We start from the raw sequence: 22,068 nt of genomic DNA, 5'->3' as shown, positions 1-22,068 counted from the left end.
TGAAGGCGTAAAGTTATCGTAAAATTCACAGAAGACTTCAGGCTCAGTATGGTCACGATACACTTAGCCGCAGCAAAGCGTTTGAGTGGTGCAAACGGTTCCGAGACGGCCGTACATCAGTGCAGGACGATCCTGGCCCGGGCGGCTCAGAGCCCAGTGTCAGAGTTCCTGAGAACATCCAACTTGTGGAGCGCCTGATCCTCAAGGGCCGATGGGTAACATGTCTCGAACTGGCTCGAAAGACGGACCTTTCTATGGGAACGTTGAACACTATGATTAATGAACACCTCCAATTTCGGAAAGCCGGGCCTCATCACCAAAGAAGTCCTCCTCCTACAGGACAATACTCGTCCACATACTGCGCATCTCACGACACACACCTTACAGGAACTTGGCTGGGAGTTGCTGCCACATCCCCCTTACAGTCCAGACCTCGGCCCCAGCGATTTCCATCTCTTCGGGCCACTGAAGGCGTTCCTTGGGGGCCGCCACTTCAGCTGCGACGACTAGGTCACGAATGTGACTGCTACGCGTCGGTAAGGATTTCTACGCTGCTGGCATCCAAGCCCTCGTGAAACGCTGGGACAAGTGCATTAGTGCAGCTGGAGATTACGTTGAAAAATAAAACCAATTTCTCGCCTGTAAGTTCATTTTACTTTTGCGAAAAATGAAAAGTCCCGGTTTGACTTGAACGCCCCTCGTATAACAGAAGACTTTATAGAATCTTGAAGGATGTAGTTGAGCGCCAAGATAATGGCGTAAACCTCTGCAGTAAAAATCGATGCAAAGGTTTTTATACGATGAGACCTTGTGTGCGTGCCACAAATCATGGCACAAGTCACTCCTGCACTAGACTTGGACCCATCTGTATAAATCTCAGTATGGTTATCAAAGCTGTCTTTCAAGTGTGCAAACTCTTCTTGAAGTACTGATGAAGCACTGTCTTGTTTCTTGTATTTTGCCAAAGAGGTGTCATACCTTGGAGGTGGTTTCCAGGGTGGGACCTTTCTGCTACACTATACAACTTGTAGGTCATAGGAAGAGAAAGTGTGACAATCAAACTCTGATGCAATTCGCAAAGAGAATGGAGGGACGACAGAGGGCTTGTTAATAAACAGCTGTTTAAAGCGTGTGTGTTTGACGCAAGTCGAGGCTGGATTTTGGGGTAGACTACTGATTCTAAGTGCGTATGATGTACCGAGGTAAGAACGCCGTCTTTTCATGGAGCATTCCTTCGATTCAACATATAGACCCTGTACCGGAGACGTTCGAAAGGCTCCAAGCACGAGCCTCAGCCCCTGGTGATGGACGGGGTCCAAGGCTTTCAACGGAGACTCGCGAGCAGAGCCATAGACAAAGGTCCCATAATCAATTTTGGAATGAATACATGCAGTATACACTTGGTGCAGTGTTTCCTGGTATGCACCCCAAGATCTGTGGGAGATGATTTTTAGAAGGTTTAGTGACCTGACACACTTTATCTTTAGGTTTTGGACATGTGCCTTGAAGGTCAGCTTCGAGTCAAAAGTGATGCCAAGAAGCTTCTTCTGGTTGAACAAGGATATCTTGTCGATTACGCTGCAGCGTAGGTGGTGGAAACAGTCCTCTAATCCTAGAGAAATTGACACACACAGATTTCTCAGTTGAGAATTTAAATTCATTTGATGAAGACCATTTGGCCACATTGTTGATGGCCACCTGCATCTGTCGTTCACATATTGACAGGTTCGTGGAGCAACAAGATATTTGAATGTCATCCACATACAAGGAGTAAGATATGGAGGGTGGGTGGGATGACATTGGTTACAGAGTTGATTTTCACAATAAATAAAACAACACTGAGAACGGATCCCTGCGGGACACAGTTCTCTTGTACGAAGGGGCGGGATAGAGTGGTTCCCAGTCGCACTCTAAAGGATCTGTGCTGGAGGAAGTTTGCAATGCATCTAAGGAGTCTGCCCTCAAAGCCAAAAGAGTGAAGATCACCGTGTCGCCACACGGTGTCGTACGCTTTCTCCAAATCAATGAAAACTGAAAAGCAATGTTGTCCTCTGACGAAGGCTTCACGGATAGTGGTTTCTAGCCGAACAAGGTGATCCACAGTGGAGCACCCCGTTCGAAAACCACATTGAAATTCAGAGGGGGAATTATTTTCTTCCAGATGATGAACCAGCCGGTTATTGACCATTCGCTCAAACGTCTTCCCAATACAACTCGTAAGAGCGATAGGTCTGTAAACGGCCGGATTCGATGCTTCCTTTCTTGGCTTGAGAAGGGGAATGACAGTAGCAGTCTCCATAATAATGGTAATGTTCCCTCTGCCAAAACACGGTTAAGGAAAAGGAGCAAAAATTTTTTTGATTCATCAGACACGTGGCGCAGCATAGAGTATGTTACCGTGTCTGGGCCCGGGGCAGCGGCTTTAGCAGCGAATAGGGATCGACGAAGCATCGTGAACGTGATTGTACAGGTACCACTCATTGGAATTTTCCGTTTCTCAGCGTTTGTTTTTACTCGGGAAATTCGGAAAAGAAATTCGGGATTGTAATGGGATGAATCAGAGATGCGTTCAAAATGTTGTCCGAACGCATCTGCCTGTTCTTCTAGGCTTCCGCACACCTGCCCGTTGACTTCTAAAAGAGGGATTGTATAACTACGGTGTTCTCCTATGATTTCGCGAAGTCTGTCCCACACCACTTTGGATGGGGTACTGCGAGATAGGGAGGACACGAAGTTGCGCCAAGATGACCGCTTTGCTTGTTTCCGCGTCCATCTGGCCTTGGCTCTCGCCTTTTTAAACAAAAGAAGATTTTGTGATGTGGGGTACCTCCGAAATGTACCCCATGCACGATTTTGAAGTTTACGAGTTTGCTTGCACTCGCTGTTCCACCATGGCTTGGGTCGTTTCGGTAGACGACCGGAAGTCTGGGGAATGGATTGTGTTGCTGCATCGAGGATGACGTTGGTAATTACATTGCTAGCCTCTTCACTCGTCATCCTCTCCACAGGGATTAACGACAGGTCACATTTTTCAGAAAAAGCATTCCAGTCAGCATGTTGGAGCTTCCATCTAGGGGGGCATGCTGTCAGACTATTGACTGCACAGATATATTTCAGGACCACTGGAATGTGATCACTCCCAAGTGGGTTTTCTTCTACATTCCATTCTATACCTTGATATAGAGATGGACTGCAAAGCGATAAATCTAAGACCGAGAAGGACTGACTTGAACAGTGGATGTACGTCGGTGCTCCTGTATTTAAAAGACAGATGGAGGTTGATAACAAGACCTTTTCCAACATTTTCCCTCAGCTGTCGGTTCTTGTACTGCCCCAAAGTAGATTGTGGGCATTAAAGTCGCCTAGGAGTATAAATGGAGTTGGAAGTTGGCTGATTAAGTGTTCTATATCTCTCTGTGCAAAACTTCCTGATGGTGGCAAATAGACCGAGCAGATGGTGACAATTCTGTCCAGACACATCTGCACGGCCACGGCTTCCAAGTCTGCAACAAAGTGGACTTCTTTGGACGGAACAGTTCCTCGTGTGACGATAGCCACACCGCCAGATGCGCGAGTGGTGTCTGTTCGATCTCTTCGAAACACATTGTGTCTACGGATTGGATTTGGTGTGTGTGTGTTTAAACGTTTCTTGAAGGCAAAAACATGCTGCATTGTATGTGTCGAAGAGATCGTTAATGTCGTCTAAGTTAGAAAGTAAACCACGGCAGTTCCATTGGAGGAAGTGGTTCATAACAGTCACACTAAAAAGGAGGAAAAGAAAGCGCAGCACTTGGTGACACCGACTAGAAAAGACTTGTACCATTTAGTGGGGTTGGACCCTTCGCGGGGGTTGTTTCTGTTGTTCATTCCCTTTGAAACCTCTTCCTCGTCCTTTTTCTCGTTTTTTTTTTTTCCCTTGTGAAGGAATACTGGGGAGGCTCCACGATGACTTCTGCGACATGCAGTCGTCATCGTCGACCTCCATACTTTGGGTGCCCTTTTGGAAAGGGCTTTTTACGACCCCCGTCCCAAACTGACTGTGTGCCATCGGCCTTAGAGGAGGCCATGGCTGTTTCTTTGTGGCCATTTGAACGGCTGGCCTCCGTCACGGTACAAGACACCGGAGTGCCTCCAGCCCTCTGAGATTGGGGAGTGGGGACTCAGGACCCGAAAAACGGGTCTGTGTCTCGACGGACTTCCTCGGTGGCGCCACTCCCCTACGCACCACGTCGGAAAAACTTCCTTTCTTTCTGAACTGGAGCTGTGCTCGTGCTGCTTTGTAGTTTAAGTTCTGTTCTGTTTTTATTTTCAATATTTCTTTTTCTTCTTTCCACTGTGGGCAGGACCGAGAATAGACCGGGGGCCCCCCTCACAGTTAGCACAGTGGAAGTCTTTTGTGCACGATTCAGGAGTATGTTCTTTGCCAGCACATCTGGGACACACCAACTGTCGTCGACAGACATGAGAGCTGTGCCCAAACCGCTGGCATTTCAAACAGCGGCGAGGATTAGGAATAAATGGTCTGACATGGCAATTGACATAACCGGCTTTGATGGTAGAAGGAAGTGTGTGCAGCTTAAAACGACAGGATGATGTGCTTTGTCGGGATCTCCTTGCCATCTCTCCGCATAATTATCCGTTTGGCAGAGACGACGCCTTGCTCTTTCAAGCCCTCTTCGATTTCAGTTTCACTGCACTCGATTAACTCTTCTTCGGAAATGACTCCCTTAACGGTGTTCAGTGTTCGGTGGGTTGTAACTGAGACAGGCATCTCCCTGATGTTCTTTAGAGATTGCAGTGCTGTACTTTGTTGTTTGTTGTTGACCTCCACCTGAATGTCTCCTGAGCTGAGTTTCTTGGCCTGAAAGGACTTTCCTATTTCGTCTTCGAGTGCCTAGCAACAAGGAAAGGAGATACTTTGGACAGTTGTCGAGCCTCGCCATCTGAGTGGAGAATCAGGAACTTGGCAAACCAAGATTCCGGACAACTTAGGTCAGAGAAATTCAATGTTCGTTCTTCGGTGCGGCTCCTCTTTGGGCGCCGATCGGTTTTCTTTTTAGATGATTATGTCCACAAGACATAATGAATGGCATTCGGTGCAGACGTCCTGCCGCCCATCACGGAGCCCAACCAGGGGACCGCACGCCACACAGTAGCAGGTACCTCTGCATGATACCCAGGTGCAGCTTTCTGAAGAGTGAAAAGAACTGCCCAAGGTTGACCCTTGCTGCCAAAGAAGGTGAAAAGAGAAAGGAAGCAAGGAGGGGAGAAGATAGAGAGAAAGAAATGAAAAGTGAGATGGCGACTCGCTGAATAGTCCTGGCCGGACCTTCCAGGACCATCCGTCTATGGGAAGCAGGGGCCAAAGCAGTGTGTCATTTTCCCGGAGGGGCCCCGAAGGGTCCAAACCAACCTTCAAGTCCACTCAACTGCCAGGATCTCCCTTTCCCCAGGCACGGGAAAGCCACGCACAGCTATACGTGGGGGTCTCCCTCCTGCGGGGACCCCACCGTGAGTGCGGGAGGGGACTACTGCGGCTGCTGCCGGGCGATGGGGGCGGCAAGTTCCCGACGCCGGGCCGTAACGGAATGAAAGTTTCTAATTATGATCACAAGCATAAAATTAACATAGCATGTAACGTAATTTGGAGTGAACTTGTTTTTGCATTTTAGTGCCCCTTCACGCTGTCCTATCCCAACGTGACCTACATCACATATCTTTGCACATGGGCTTTACCAAGTGTACGAGGAGGTAAGAAATAGACGTGCTGCATTAATATGGACACTCAAGTCCCTGACAAAAACTGTTCATAAAGCGAGTCGTCCATATTATCGTGCAGAGGAGAAGTTGTTCCTCTGCATGAGTCTTAATTGGCACTGACATAGTGTCCCAAAGGGCCGGACGTGCTGGGGAGCTTCTCAACACGTGGCTTCACTCCAGGACGTTCCCGACAAAACTGGCAAGCCAGCATAGCAGCGCGCGACAGCAACGCCACATTGTCGTCGTCCACGGGCCGTAACAATCGAATCAACAAACAACATATACTGCAACAAAAAATCAGTAGTCAGGGCTTGCTTACACGGTATAATGGTGGTCATGATTTGAAGTCGAGAAAATGTCAGAAATTAAAAGTGCTTAATGCTTATCACCATTGTCCCAGAAAAACTGAAGTGCTGTTTGAAGTGCCTCTTTCCCTCTCCATTTATTTATTTAAATACCCTCAGGGCGTTAGCATTACAGAGGGGAGTGGGGGTTACTCCCCTCTAAAAGGGTAAAAAACTTCTTTTTTTTTTGTTAATGACACGGTAGGGGAGCTCACACATGTATCTTTTTCTTTCTTTATGTTCCAGCTTTCAACGACCTGCCTGATAAGCGTATCATGAGATCGATAAATTACCTGGGTGGCCTCGAACTGCGGGTCGCACCCACACTTCAAAACGTGATCCACCAACTGCGAACTCTGTCTATCTTTGGACCTAACCTTGTTTCCATGTTCTTGCAATCTTTGATTTAAACACCTGCCTGTCTCCCCAATATATCGTTTGCCACTACTTAAGGGTGTAGAGTACACTACCCAACTTTACAGTCCCCGCACGGATTTCTATGTTTTATTTTACACGCATTACGTGACGCTTTGTTCGCGACGTACCTTGGTAAGAACGAGGGCCTCTTCTTCACAGAGGGGACGACCTTTACGTTGACCTTACCACCTAATTTCATGAGCCTACGGGTGGTCCCATGTATATATGGGGTATATGGGAAAGAAGGAAATCTTCAATTTCTGGACATTTGCCTACAAAGTAAAGGGGTTACTGATGGCCACGTATGTTGGCGTTATTCGCAAAAATTAGAGAAGTCAGTACTTCCTTTCACGTCCAACCATTCAAAAGGTGTAAAGAATGGGGTGGTAACTACCCTCATAGGGGGCGCGTCGAGCGACCATACCATGCGGGACACTTTTTTCCAGCAGATTAAAAGGTTGGGACATGCAGGATACCCAGATGACTTCGTGAGGGTGAGGGCGAGGATTCGAAGGTTCATGGAACGTAAGGTGATCATTCAAGTGGAAGAGACCAACTCGAGAGATCAACCCATGGTATTGACCCCATATATGCATGGGGCCACCCATAGGCTCATGAAATTAGGTGGTAAGGTCAACGTAAAGGTCGTCCCCTCTGTGAAGAAGAGGCTCTCGTTCTTACCGGGGTACGTCGCGAACAAAGTGTCACGTAATGCGTGTAAAATAAAACATAGAAATCCGAGCGTGGACTGTAAAGTTGGGGTAGTGTACTCTATACCCTTAAGTTGCGGCAAACAATATATTGGGGAGACAGGCAGGTGTTTAAATCAAAGATTGCAAGAACATGGAAACAAGGTTAGGTCCAAAGATAGACAGAGTTCGCAGTTGGTGGATCACGTTTTGAAGTGTGGGTGCGACCCGCAGTTCGAGGCCAATCAGGTAATTTATCAATCTCATGATACGCTTATCAGGCAGGTCGTTGAAAGCTGGAACATAAAGAAAGAAAAAGATAAATGTGTGAGCTCCCCTACCGCGTCATTAACAAAAAAACAAGAAGACCCGATAAATAAAGGCACGTGATTTGGATGAAAGAGGCGGAGAGGAGGAAACCTGGGGGTTGTAGTCTTGGTCTGTATCTTCATGTTTGTTTCTTTGATTCGTAGTAAGAGTGGTTGAAAGTGTGCGACATCGTCTGTCTCGTCTTTTGTGTATTGCGTCGCAACTGTCAGCAGTTCCAGCACTTTGGCTTTGAATAAAGACCAGTTTTGTTCAACAGAACGAGAAATGAAATCCGTGACAAATGTGTCCAAAAACACACTGGGCTCATCGTTAATATCTGTGAAGTTAGCATTATTGTAATTCCTGATCGGCTTCTTCTTTGTCACGCGCCTCTGTATCGGAATCTTAGCAAAGAAATGAATGACAGAATGATCGCTAATTCATGATTAGACACCTTGGTTGACAGCCAGGTTTCTGTAAACAACACGATATCAGCATCACATGAGTGATACCCATTTCTCATTCTTTTCGGTTTTTAATGGTGGTGTACTCACATTCTTTCCGGAATTTTCTCCTTGTGCATTTGTCAGTCATCATGAGTGCAAGTAGACCAACCAAGAAATTAAAAGTGCTTAATGCTCGTCGCCGTTGTCCCAAAAAAACTGTAGTGCAATTTGAAGTACCTCTTTCCCTCTCCGTTGTTCTCACGCGAGTTTTCGTTGGTTACTGCAGGTGTCATGTGCTGTAGGCAGGCCGCAAAAGTGGAGGGAGTCCAGCATTGAGGTTTCCAAAAAGCTCATCTTTGGCGGCATGCCACAAAATTCAAGGTCCTTTTCTTCCCATCAAAAGCCACTCTTTATTTGGAGCAATATCTGGGCTGACAATTCCTCCTCGATCTTCGGAAACTTGGCTTGCTTCTTTTAAAAAGCGATAAAAACCGGGCTGTTTGGTGGTACATCTAAAAGCGATAAAACCCCGGTGCAGGGGACACAAAGAGACAACACAGACGAAGCACTGACTGACAAACAACTTTAATGGCAGGGACACATCTTAAATACACCAACTGCACACCCGACCCCTAGTGGCAGCCAAGGCCGTCATGCTGTAATCACAAATTATCACAAAGTTATCAAAAAGATATCACGCAAGCAAGGCACCAGGTAAACGCCCCCCCCAAACAGAATTCGCGTTAGTTATCAATGACTTGCTGGATTGTATCCGTTACCAACACGGAAGGCACGCTAATGCAACTATCTCCAGCCTGTTTTATCAACAAGGCTTCCTTATAAAGAAGAACACCTAACTTATGACTTTTAAACATCACTTTTGTGTTTTTGAACAGCGGCTCGCACCCGGAACAGGTTCTTAAGTGTTCCGCCAGCTTACCATACCCCTTTCCTCTCGAAGCTCTCTGCTTCGTCTGTGTTGTCTCTTTGTGTCCCCTGCACCGGGGTTTTATCGCTTTTAGTTGCTTCTTTTGCCTTTCTTTGCCGGATGGCAGATTGCTTCTCTTCCAAATGGAAATGTTGTTGGCTGCACTGCAAGCCTTTAACTGGTCTTGACACCTGACCAAGTCTTGCACACATTGACAAGGAATTCGAAACACCCTTGGAGCAGCACTTATGTTATCTACGGCTTCATCTTTTCAGAAAGTTGAGCTCGAATGCGATAGAGTAACTTCGGGTGCAAGATTGTTCTGTTTACGACATGTCTGCTCACCATTTACATCCGATGTTGCTGATGCTGGTGTCATCGTTTGCCATGAGAGCTGTCTCTGCCATCTATCTCCATTGCTTCTTGTGCTTGCACTGAACTTGAAAGACGGAAATGTCACTGCGCCTATCGATCTTAACCAGTGACGTACCAACATGTTGGCATGTGTGACACATAGTCATACCTGGGGATAATCCTCTTTGGAATGAACCATTGGGTGGTGCTCAGGGGCAGATTTGTGGCGGGGAGGTTCCCGGATATGCGCCCCCCCAATTTTAGTCATTGACCTTAGTGCTGTAACAGCATGCTGTCCAAGGCAGGACCCCCTCAGAAAAATCTTGGATTCGCTTCTGGTGGTGCTTGCTGTTTTATCAATTACCACCAAAAGAAATTTACCTCAGATTTTATGGCATACCACAAAATATAGTGTTTTGCAGCATGCTGGTTTCCCCGATTGTACGTGGCAAGTCGGCTGAGGGGGGAATACGGTACATATCAGAAGACGTGACCTATCACCAGCGGAAGAAATACTGAACACGATACACAATACAGAATTTTAAATAAAAACTCTTAAGGTTATATACTGAACACCCTTTGCAATTCAGGCAAGTTTTGCAGTTTCTATAAGTCAGAGAAGTTGGTCAGTGACTGTGGTATTAATTTTAGTAACATGAAAAACTCACTGAATAAAAGAAGCCTTTGTGATCATGTGTCCAAGACATGCCTGTAAACTTGACCTTTTCCAGGACTTCAGGAAAGTTTTCACGTGTTGCTACGTTCATGATCTGCAAAAGAAATTTGTGCTGCATTAAGTGTTCCGAACAAATGCATAACAATATATATAAGATGATACACAGGGCTTTTAGCATGGTTGGTTACCGAAAATAATAATGTTTCTGTTTGTAATGTTTCCTGAGAATGAAGAAGCTGTCCTCAAAAAGAAGAAGGTGAGGAAGGAAACGGTGGCATGAACCTTGGGGAACGTTCGCACGATTTTGTAAGAAAAAAAGTGAAAGGTTGTTAGTAGAACACGGGATGAGCTGGTGCAGCTTCCTTTCGTTCTTAACATCCGGTACCTAAGAAATTCAATTTTTCGTTTTCATTACAGTTTCCAGATGATTTTCAGTAACAGTTTATGTCTATTTAGCTGTGTGTGACAGCGTCATCACTATCACCTCTGCAGGCCCATGACCCACCATCAACGACATCGTGGCAGCAACGGGTAAAAAGCAATGAGCTCCACACAAGCCCTGGAGTTCATTGGGCATTGTTGACGACTAAACATCTTCCATGAACTCTTAATTCAGCCCTTTGCCACCCTAGAGCTCTAATGAACCTCTGTCTTGCTTTTCTCAAACTTGCCTCATGATTAGATGCTTTATTTCAAAATCTCGTCTGGCTAAACGGGTACATCACCGGCCATCAGTGACCAGCGGGGCCACGTCGTCATCACGTTTATGCCTGACATGGCACAGCTGACAGGATCAGAAGATTCATCCGGTTCTAAGGCAGTATAGTTCCATGCCGTTCGGTCCACATTTTGCACATGTTTCTTCTTCAGGCAGTCACTTTTTCCTTGGGGCAGTGCTGAAGGCCTATTTTGTCTTTTGTGAAGCTGCAACCCTGTCAAGGTCAGCAATCTGCACCTATTCTGAGACTAAGAGCCCTCTTGGGTAGTTTCAGCCTGCCACGCTTGAGACAGTTGCTTATTTTCATGTCCTTGCAGAGTAATTTTGCGGTGGCTCAACAGAGCGTTTCACCCGCATTGAATGTTCAGCATTTCCCATTCTTTTTCTTGCGTTTAGGACTAATAGCGTGTTAGTCTAACGTTCCCTTGTTCCACGTGAAACATAACGAGACAGTTACGGTGGAATCTTTTGTCTGGGTTCCACTGCTATTCTTTGGAATTTCGTTTTGCCTGCTCTAGCAAGACCCAAGAACTTCACTTTTTCTCATTACAGTAAGTCATTGTTCCTTGTCGTTACTCCCAAGTTAGCGTAGCATGCCTTGTTAGCGTAGCATGTCTTGCGATTCTCTTTATGAACCTGTCCCACTCCATGTGATCGTACTATGTCCTGTCAACGCAACATGTCATGCGAGTGCGGGCAAGGTTCATGGTCGTTTATTTAGTGCGTTGGAGTTTGACATTGCATTCTCCCTTTGAGATATCTTGATATGTGAAGACACGAAATCCACCACCGAGGAAGAACTTCTGCCTTTTTGGACGCAACTCAGCTAATGCTCAACTAATCCTTTGGCAGATCCCCAAGACCTGAAGAATTCTACTACAACGAATGAAGACTCTACATTGGTGACCGATATGTTGAACTCTATCATTGTGTAGCTTAAACAAGTGGACTGTAAAGAAGCATATTTTTTCACTCGAACTCAGGACAGTTCTATTTTAAAATGGGGTCATGTGAGCGATAGCATCATCAGCATCACCTTCGCAGACTCATATCATCGACATCGTGGCAGCAAATGGTAAAAAGCAATGAGTGCCACACAAGCCCAGGAGACTGGAGTTCATCAGGCATCGTCAACAACTGAACGTCTTCCATGAACTGGGGGTGTGCTAATCCAAATATTTGAAGTCGAATCAAGTATCGAATATTGCAAATTTTACAATATGTGCCTTTTGTACTAAAAGTTTGCAATTTGTAGCCTGTGGCTTTAGAGTAATTTTAGAATAGATGTTGTTTTATAAAGCACTTCTAACTGATAACAATTTTTACCTGGGAAGGATAACTTTTTCAAGGCAACCTCCAAGAACCAGACATCACATCAAAATTCCCCACTGGCACTGTTAAAATGCATGTGGGAGAGACACAGCTACTTCGTCAGGCGAAGTATACACAATGGACCTTTCCGTCTATTGAATATGTTGGGAACTTTCTTCAGCGCCGTCAGGTTCACAGAGCATGTGCAGAAGCGGTGTGAAAAAGGTCCATCAACTAGGGCTAACGTTATCTCACGATAAACACCAATGGGTGCATTGAGTGACAGCCCCAGGGTCAAGAGAGTCATAGCTCTCTCCACTGAACGGCCAAGGGCACTTCCAGTGCTAGTAACTCTGGTCAAAATTTCTGACACCTTCTCAAAAGTGGAGCCACGGGGCCAAAGAGACGGGGACGGAAGCGAAGTGACGTAGTTCCGCCAGATATAGCAGACGTGTTTTGGTGCATGGATGCCTCGTTTGACCAGCATGAATTTGCAATGAGAATCGAACGAGATCAACCAAACGAGAAAGAATCGATCAAGAATAATTTTGATCTATCGGTTGTTCGATCTACTAAAGGATAAAGGTGGGATAGCTGGTAAATACCCATTAAAGTTGTTCAGTTGAGAGTACGCAGTTGTCATGTATTGTTGTCTTTGTTCGTGTCTTTTGGGCTGCGCTACAAGTACGAGTGATCGATCCACATGAAACTAACCATTACTGATCACTTGCGTTAGCGGTGGTGTAAGAAAGCAACGACCCAGCCTTTCGGAAGGTCAATTTATTCAATGCTATGCTTTTAAAAATCAAGTGCCTGCAATGTCTGTCAGAACTCTGAAGTGGAAATAGGTGAGAGCGGAAGCGTAGATGCTCGCCAAGCAGGCCAGGATTTGGAGCGTTAAGCAGAGACTCCTTGTGGGGTTAGACAAAGTCACCTCCTTTGTAGAGTCGCCTCAAGAGTCGCGACTCAATGCACCCAATGGTTCACCTGTGTTGTGTTGGCCCCGCAGTACCAACGCTTTCGTAAAGCAGGCTTCACCTAATGCAGGAAAGTGTCAGGTGAAGCCCACTTTCCAAGTAGTGTTGTTCATGTTCGTGGAATAGTCGAATATTAGATATTCGATTCGCGAATCCAATACTTCGAGTGATCAATATTTGATTCGAATTTGAGAACTCGAATATTCGCACACCCCTACCATGAACAACCTTAGAACAACCTTGAACCTTAGAACAACAATGAACCTTAGCAACAACATCAACTTTATTGTGAGATGATGAATTGTGGTTTCATCGCCAGGGGTGATACTCTGCCCCATTGCTGGTGGTGATGCGGGGTATGAAATAATGAGCTCCTCACAATAAGGGTCGAAGTCCTATGGTATCCAGAAAGGTCAAGAGAGCTTTGAGGGCAGAGCGTTGGTGGGCTGGATGTGGCCAGGGACAAAGCAATTTTGTGAGGGGGGGGCGAGAGTCCAGCTCGTTAGGGGATCCGGAGAGTACGGTTTGGGAAGGTTGGTAGTGTGCGCAATGGAGAAGAATGTGCTCTAGATCTTCTTCAGCACCGTAGTGACTGCAGTGGGGTGAGTTAACTTGCCTCAAGCGGTAACGCCACTTTGCTGTGAAAGCCACATCGAGGCGCATTCGATGAACTAATGCGGCATCTTGACGAGAGATATGTCTAGGCATACAGAAACTGAGCGCTGGATCAACTCTGCTCAGCACAGCTGGGGGAAGAATGTCAGCGGTCCATTGGCAGGTAGCCAGAGGAGTCATGAGGCGTCGAAGTACGGACCGACAATCTCCTCTCAGCAGCGCTGTCGGTCTGTTCATTCCCTTCGACACCGCAATGCGCTGGAACCCACTGGAGAACCAGCCTGTGTCCTGCTTCGTAGACAAGGTTGTAAGCCATTAACACATCCACTATCAACGGTGTGGATGAGCTTCGGATGCCAAAATTTTCAATTGCTTGCAGTGCAGATTTAGAGACAGTGAACACGACCCATTCCCATGGGGTAAAATCAACGGTGTGCTGCAGAAAGAAAAGTATGGCATGGAGTTCCACAGCTGTGGATGAGGTTTGATGCGAAAGGAGACGTCTTTCCACTACGCCTCCGGATGGGATGACGAATGCCGGGCGGACTTGCCATTTCGAGATGTGTCATCGGTGTATGCTGCAGCAGAGGTAGAAAACTTCGCTACCAGAGCATAAAAATGGGCTGCAAGGAGTTAGGGGGGGGAATCGGATCTCTTCGCTCCTGGAGGTCCAGAAGATGTATGAAGGTAGGTGGCACAGGCAGAGACCAGGGGGCGTCTGGCGGTGGGACGTCCTTAGCTATGAAGCCAGTGAAAGCCTGGCGTGTCCTCTGCACTACGCGATGGAAACCACTTTTGAACTATTTTCGAATTGTATATCTGAAATTTTCACTTTGAAACCACTTTCGAAATTATCGAATTTTCCTGAGGAGTGGGTGACAGGGAATGTGCACACGCAAACGTAAGAAGTGTCGAGTCGTTTCACGCTCATGCTCAGTTCACCAGCTTCAGCCATTCTGGGAACTCCAAGGCAGAGACGAAGGCTTCGGGCAAATAGGGTCTGAATGGTATTTAATGACGTTGTGGAAATCCTGTGAAAGATTGGAAGGCTGTAAAGCACAGTTGCCCTCACCAAAGCCGTGTGAACAGCTAGAAGGGAGTGCTGATCACAGCCCCATCCTAAGCTAGAAAGATGTCGACTTGCAGGAAGCCATTGCTGCACTTTGGTTTCAAGGTGGTTAATGTGGCGAGCCCAGCGCAGTTCCGAGTCCATGACCGCACCAAGGAAGCGATGGAAACGTAGAGGATCTTCTTTGCACCAACCCAAGGAGGGAAATTTTTCTAACCTTGTGGGTGAAAGGCAGCTCGACGCACTTTTCGGGCGAAAGGTCCATCCCAAGTCACGCGAGGTACAGATCTACATTAGTTAAGGCTAGCTGCAAACGACGATGAATGGCTGGTCGTGACTTGCCTACTGTCCAAAGGGCAAAGTCATCGGCATACACAGAGAATGCTACTTTGCGAGGAATTATTGATTTTAGGCCCGCCATTACCCCATTAAAGAGTGTAGGACACAGAATGCTTCCTTGGGGGACGCCTCGATTGAAAGGATGCTTAGGGCTTTGGCTGTGGGATGTGAGGACAGCGACAGTTAGGTCCGTAAGGAAATCTGGAGCCAGCTGAAGAGTCGACCAGATATGCCAAAAAAGCTCAAGGCATGCAGCACACAAATGTGCGAGATGGTATCATAGGCGCACTTGATGTCTAGGAAGACTGATACAGCGATCCGCCGATGTGCACGAGCATGTTGCATGAGCATGAGCTCTTACTTCAGCCGCTGCGCATTAGGCTTCACACACCACTTTTAGGGTTTTAGGGTGGTAAACCCTAAAACCCTAAAAGTGGTGTGTGAATAGTGGTTTTCAGGACCGAATCAAATACGAATCGAATAGTGCCACTGTCGAATCGAATCGAATTATAGTATTTTTTGAATAATTAATGAATAATTTATTAATTTGCCTGCATCAACAAGTTCACAAACGTAGTGCCACAGCAGCCTAATGGTGCTTCTTAAATTTGAATCTTAAATGAGAGGCAACGAGAACTGGTTAGGCATAAGCTTTATTACTTCAGGTTTTCATGCAGGAACACCACCTGTGCAACGTGTGTAGACAAAAAAAATTGCCTTCTTGTGAACACAGTAAGGCCACAACTAGAAAACAATCTTTCACTTGGTACCTGAGTTGCAGAAATGGACAAGTATAGCTGCGCTACTTTAACCACTGCTGGAAATATTGCTTTTCCGTGAGACTGCCACCAGAGTAGTGGGTTTTCCGAGCATGGCGAGACGGGACAACGAAGGTACTCCTCCACTTACAGTGTTGGTAGCCTTTGGGTTGTCTGAGCGGAAACACCTGAGGCAGATGCCAATTCACTAAACACACTCCACACGGCAGATGATGTAGAGGGCACTGATGCAAGTTCCTCAAATGATTCTGTTGTATCACAGTGAAAGCCAGTTGAAGCATGCTTCTCTACTGCTACTTCCAAGAGTTTCCAAGCCCACTGTTTCTCTGTCTGAGTTATACAGCAGACATTTTTGAATATTGAGTCTGTCAATGTTGCAAGTGCAAAAGTGTAATTCATTTTTAGGTCTATAAACCTTGTTTTCATGCTATGAAGAAGGTTTGAAGCAAATGACACTGTGCCACCTTCTTGGGCTTTTTTGATAGCAGTGAGGACATGCAGTGAACCAGAGGAACAACAAGTGAGAGAGTAGGACTGCTTTCAGTGCAGGCTTGTGTAGTTCCCTCATCGAAGCACTTTAGCATGTCAGTCACTGATGACATTTGGCGCCATTCATTGCTGCTGAAGTTGTCGATGTTGTCATTTTCTGAAAGGTCCAGCGAAATTCTCGAACACAACTCTAAGAGACGGGAAATCATCATCACAGCTGATCATCATGTACTCGCTGTTCCATCTGGTGGGAACGTCTTGGATTAGTTCCAGCGGTGCACATTCCATGTTTGTTTGTATTTTCTGCAAATGCGATCATGCTTGGGAGCTGCGCTTGTCATATACAACCACTGACCTTGCTCGGACGCAAATTTCATTAAATCCAGGTGTGCCGTTTGTAGCATCTTCAATGTAGGGCTGCAGTATGTGGGCAAAGCAACGGTTCCCGGTCCACAACTTGCACTGCGCGACCACTGCGATGAAGTTTCGTGCATTATGCATGAGCACAAAAAGCGGCAGGTCTTCTGGAAGGTCCCATTCCGCACAGACGCTTTCCAGAAAAACACGCAAATTATTAGTGGTGTGTCCCTGGGGTACACTCTGGTAGGCAAAAGTGTAGTTGCGGGCAGTGAAATTCACATCCAACACATGGCACGTACGAGACACGCATAACTATCTCCACTGCGCGAAGTCCAACCGTCAGTTGTAATGGAATTCGTCGGCAGACGGTCACAGAAGACAATACATTTCAACCCCCGCTACAACGAAAGGCTTTTTAGCAGCGACCTCGATACAGCGAAAGAACAAAATGGGGTTTATGACAGTTTACGACCCCAAAGCCGATGTCAAGGTCACGAAAAGGAACGCTGCAACCAGTGTCCTGTTCCCACGGCGAGGGAATGCCAATCGCGATTAGGGTCATCTGCTTCCCGGAGATAGTCATATGACTCAAGAGGAAGTTTCCTTTCTGTGGTTTCTTCTTTCCTGCCTGAGAGTCTCCCCCCCCCTCCAGTGCTGCAGGCTGTAAAGTTGACCGTGGCTAGCTAACAGTGGGCTAACACAGGCTCAAGCCCAACCTAGGCCTAGCAATATACAGGCCCATGCCCATAATGGTGAAACCCGAGCCCAGCCCAGGACAGCAAAAAGAGGGCTCAATGCTCTAGTGCAAGGGAAACAATTTCCCTTGCACTGAGGGTTTTTATTCGTTTTAATGCTGTGTGTGCCTGATGTAATTGAACCACATCTCTCAAAGTCTCACAACACCTTTTACTAAAGTTGGCTGTGGCATTCTGAAATGGCTGATCTAAAGATTGTAAAAACCTTGGAGGGTGCTGGGATTGTGCTGGGAAATCTCTGCACTCTTGGCAACCATTTTATTAGAAAAAAAGTGCATTCCTTCCTTTCTCAGAGGAGCTATGGAGTGAAGGGCATACATTTTTCTGAATTTTTTTGCAGTACACTAGTGTCAAAACTACAAATTGTGGTGTGATAGTTACAGCATTGAAAACCATTCATATGTACGATGTTGTGCCAAGCGGATATCGGAACACAACATACAATGTTTACTTACATAGATCTTCACCCAGTCTGATCCACTGGAGCTCAGACCATGTGCGAAGTACTCCCCGTTCTCCGAAAAGCTGGTGCACGTAATGGACACTGTCCCATCCTCAGAGAGCAGGTTTGGATCAAAGAACACCCTTGGTTCCCCATCAAGGGAATCTTGAACGTAAAGCACACTGAAGACAAGTAATATATTATTTGTGTGTTGTCCTCCCTTACAGGGGTATTCTATTTAACATTCTAGACCAGTGGTTCTCAACTTCTGGTATGCGAGAGAACCTGTAATCACATAACATGATTTAGAGCAACCTTCTACTACACTATGGTAGACGTAACTGTGGGGAAGCAGGTCATGCGAGACAGGTGCCGTACAAGTGGCCAATTAATGATTTTGGTTTATTTATTTTATTATGTATTTTAGAGTTACGCGTTGTCGGCTGATCCAACCTGGGCTTCTGGCTGTACCCTCCATGATGAGTGTAGAGCCACAACATGAGGCAAAACTGATGCCAATCCCGTTGCCAACGGCGCGATGCCAGGCACGGTTGGATACCAAGGCTGGGCGAAGGCAATCCTTGGTACGGACTCGAGTTTAACTTGCGAGAACTCAACAGAATCATATTCGCAGAACATCAGGACAAGGTCGGCAGAACACTGGTTGAGAACCACTACTCTAGACAGTTTGCAAAACATATACGTATCACACTTTCTAAAGAAATGGCTGCTAGAGGATCTGTGAGCGTTGCTGGAAGAGGGGACCTTTAAAATTAAAACTGCTTAATTAAAACTAATCACTAAACAAATTTCTCCTTATTTAGTAATTGAGTAAATTGAGTAAAAAATTAATATGAGAAATAAGAAGGCCACATCAAAGTACAACATTTCATGCGTGAATAATCTGATGTAGTTTCTTATATCTCATTAGTTGCATGGCCTTCTTCTGGTCCAGTCTACCAGCAGCCCTATCTTTTTCGGCACTTTTTCTGAAATAGCTACCAGACCCCTTCATGTCTGTGACCCCAAGGAACATGCGTATCCCTCGAAGGACATGCAGTGTTTTCCACAAAGCTAGCACAAACTAAATCTACTAACAAGCCAAATTCCGCACAAGACTATGACATTCAGTTTCGAGATGACGCAGCCCCTGGCTGGGAGCCTTTTGTTTCCGTGCTGGACTCTGAATGCGGAGCATGCTCATAAAGACATCCAAGTGGCTAAAGACGTCAACTCATTTGTGTGTACCTATCACAAAGAAGTGACGTGGAACCACATCAAGGAACTAGGCTTTGTGAAATGGCGACGTTCTCTGTGCTGTTTGTTTCAGTTTTGCCATGTCTAGCAATGTCATGATTACGTCACACTGACGTTCCTTGGGTAGAGGTCTATTGCAGAGTCGTACATTAATATAAAATGATTTCTGGAGGTACCATTCCACCAAACATTTAGAGCGGTCGGTCTTCCTGCCACTGAAAGTGACAGCTTAAACCGTTCTGTAGGGCTGCGTGTGCAATAAAGAGTGTTTATCTCGGCTTATGGGACGTAACGATTTGCAGGAATAGCATATATCTGGAAAGCGTTAGTAGTGGCTTACAACTTCTTCGTTTAGGGCATGTGAATAGTTTAATTAAATTTAAGATTTTAATGATGCCATGAATTATAATTTGTGACCATCTCAACTCCACTATCTGTTCTTTCATATGTCACATATGGGTAGGGACCTGCGTTTTCGGGTTTTGTTTTTTGAAAATCGTGGTAAAAATCGAGCTTTTATTTCAGGGCCCGTAAAAGAGGGTAAAATCGTGCAATATCAAGTGGAAATAAAAAAAATTAGACCTTGCATGTTTTACATGAACATGAGATGCAGAACATAGCATCCTCTAGTGCCAGTATTGGTGGCTGAATTTGCACTTTGCCAAGTTAGTTTTCGGGTATTTTCAAGTCTTACCCTGAGTGACAATGATGCAAATCAGGGGTAAAAATGGATTTGATCAGGTCTTACCCTGAAACACAGGGCCTTACATATGGGTTATCCTACAAGAAACGATCCAATTTACATGACTCGACCACCATAGACCTCGTGTAGTTCAGTTTTTTACTGGTTGGCATCGTAGAGAGTCAAACACTTTTCACTAAATTCAGCAGCATACTCAGCATTAAGCATGGGCTTTGTTCTCGAACTGTGGCACCTTTCATGGCTTCTCCAGTGGCTAATAGTGCTCCAAACCAGCAATCCTAAGGATGCCCGTAAAGATGCGCCCTTTATTGTGAATAAGGAAACTCTCATCTTGATGTGTCTTTTGTTTTTGACCATGCTAGAGACTTAAGAATTCACATTGTGGGAGTATGTTTCTTCTTTCTTTTTTTCTGACTAGTTTGCCAACCACATAGCTGGCTGCGAGAATATATGGGGAAAAATTGTTCCTCAGGATGTAAAGGAAAACCCAAATACACAAAATCTGATAAACTACGTGCCATTGTACAACAGTAATAGATCACCTAAATTCGATACCACCTGATCATTTTCATTTTTATTCCCAGCAATGGAGGAACGTGGTACGATTTTCCATTACCAGCTCCAATTTCGGTAATACAGTCGAGCACATTTACTATAACGCTGTTGACGGGAATGCGAAATCCGAATGTTAGAGCAGAGTTATCATTATGTACGAGCTTTCGCAAAATTGCTAGTCGGGATCGCGTTAATGAAGTAGAACAGCACAAGCTGAATGCCACTGAACATGCACATGTGTTAAGAGCCCAAAAGTATTTTATCTAACTCTAAATTGACACAGCCTTGTGCCAAAAGCTTTTCCAAGGAATAACCATCGATATCATGCGGGCCTCCACAACTTTTGAGATTGACAACTTCCTCCAACTGCTTGATATCCAGTGCCATATCGGAAAAACGTTCTCCATTACAACCCGCCTCGTCCACGTGCAATTTGTCGGCGTGTGTTTGAGTTGTGACACACAACTGTCTGCCACCCTCACATTTTGGAAGGCACAGCACTTCGCAAGTGGTTTTTGCATCAGTACAAAATCCGTCGAGCATGTGCAACTTCGAATTGAGCCATCGTAGCCAGACGCCATTGTGGCACCCAACAGACCAGAAGAAGACTCGAGGGCGAAAAAACGACATTAAGAGGGAGCAACCTCCTCTACTTCTCGCGTGCCCCTTGGATGTCGCGTGCATCCCATCTCCATGAGTCACACGCACAGCGTTCTCACTTTAATGCTCACCCTCACTGGGCTCTTGAAAATGCCACATTAATTTGTTTACGATGCAAAAAAATGGAATCTTGCTTTTCAATTTTCACGTGTGTTACCGGCCGCAGGGAAAATTGCTTATCTGAATTTGCGAGCAAACGCGTCCATGATGATCGCTATACGTATCAGTCTTACTTACATGTACTTCAATGGACCGGCTGAACGGAACCAGCAATTTGATCATAATATCGGAGTTATCGTTATACAGTCGAGCCCGTTTATTACAATCTTCAATATAACAATAACTCTGATAATACAATGAAACTGCCCGTTCCCATCAGCTCTCCCACTGAAACGCATGCAAACAAAACTTCATTTGTACAATCGTCAAAGGAATTCTGTGCTCGTGTATAACAATGGGATTTTCTTCAGGTCAAGCCCTCCGTATTAGTCATGTGCCTAGCCACGTGGAGCGGGGAGAAGTGTCCTTTCCTTCTCCACCTTTTTTCTCCTCCGCTCGGCAATCGAGGCCGCGCACCGTTCACTTTGGCAACATCCGTGGCGGCCATGGCAAAGTTCAGGATCCTCGACGTTCATCGTTCCCGCGTACCTGTCAAGACCTTAGTTACGACGTACAGTCTTTCACAGCCAACAGTCTCCACCATCATCAGAAACCGAGAGAAAATTCTTGTCTCCGTGACATCAAATAAAGCGTCCGGAAAACGAAAGCGAATGCGAGGAGCGTCACTGCCAGACGCCGAAGATGCGCTGTACAAATGGTTTGTGGAGGTCCGTGGTCAGAACATCACCATAAGTGGCAGTGTCCTAACCGTGAAAGCAAAGCAGCTGGCATTTTTAATGGAATCGAAGACTAACTCGAAGCCGCGTGGGAGCGGCTGGCGTCCAACGACAACGTGAGCCTTGAGGAGTTACTGAACGCGGAAAGTTGCGTATCAACGCGTGAGGAAGTCACGGATGCACACCTCATAAAGGAGGTGTGTTCAACCAAACTCAGCAGTGATGAAAGTGACGCCGACGATAAAGACTACAATCCTGTCACGGTACAGCGTGCACTGGA

The 22,068-nt window shown here is 46.0% G+C and overlaps 1 protein-coding gene and 1 long non-coding RNA gene across 2 annotated transcripts in view; both read right to left on the bottom strand.

The window, feature by feature from the left end:
* LOC135394432 (prolyl endopeptidase-like) overlaps nucleotides 1-22,068 on the bottom strand; it is an 88,436-nt gene that overhangs the window by 61,448 nt on the left and 4,920 nt on the right. The window contains exons 4-5 of the mRNA XM_064625171.1: nucleotides 17,791-17,959; nucleotides 9,916-10,017 (exon numbers count right to left, since the gene is read on the bottom strand). Coding sequence (XP_064481241.1) covers nucleotides 9,916-10,017; nucleotides 17,791-17,959 — 271 coding nt within the window. The remainder of the gene's footprint in view (nucleotides 1-9,915; nucleotides 10,018-17,790; nucleotides 17,960-22,068) is intronic.
* Nucleotides 15,587-16,922, bottom strand: LOC135394434 (uncharacterized). The gene is made up of 2 exons (XR_010422900.1): nucleotides 16,576-16,922; nucleotides 15,587-16,523 (listed from the first exon to the last, which is right to left on the bottom strand). It is a non-coding gene; the product is annotated as an uncharacterized LOC135394434 (long non-coding RNA).

This window comes from Ornithodoros turicata, chromosome 5, assembly GCF_037126465.1.
Source record: "Ornithodoros turicata isolate Travis chromosome 5, ASM3712646v1, whole genome shotgun sequence".
NCBI lineage: Eukaryota > Metazoa > Arthropoda > Arachnida > Ixodida > Argasidae > Ornithodoros > Ornithodoros turicata.
This window is presented reverse-complemented; position numbering and strand designations above follow the sequence as displayed.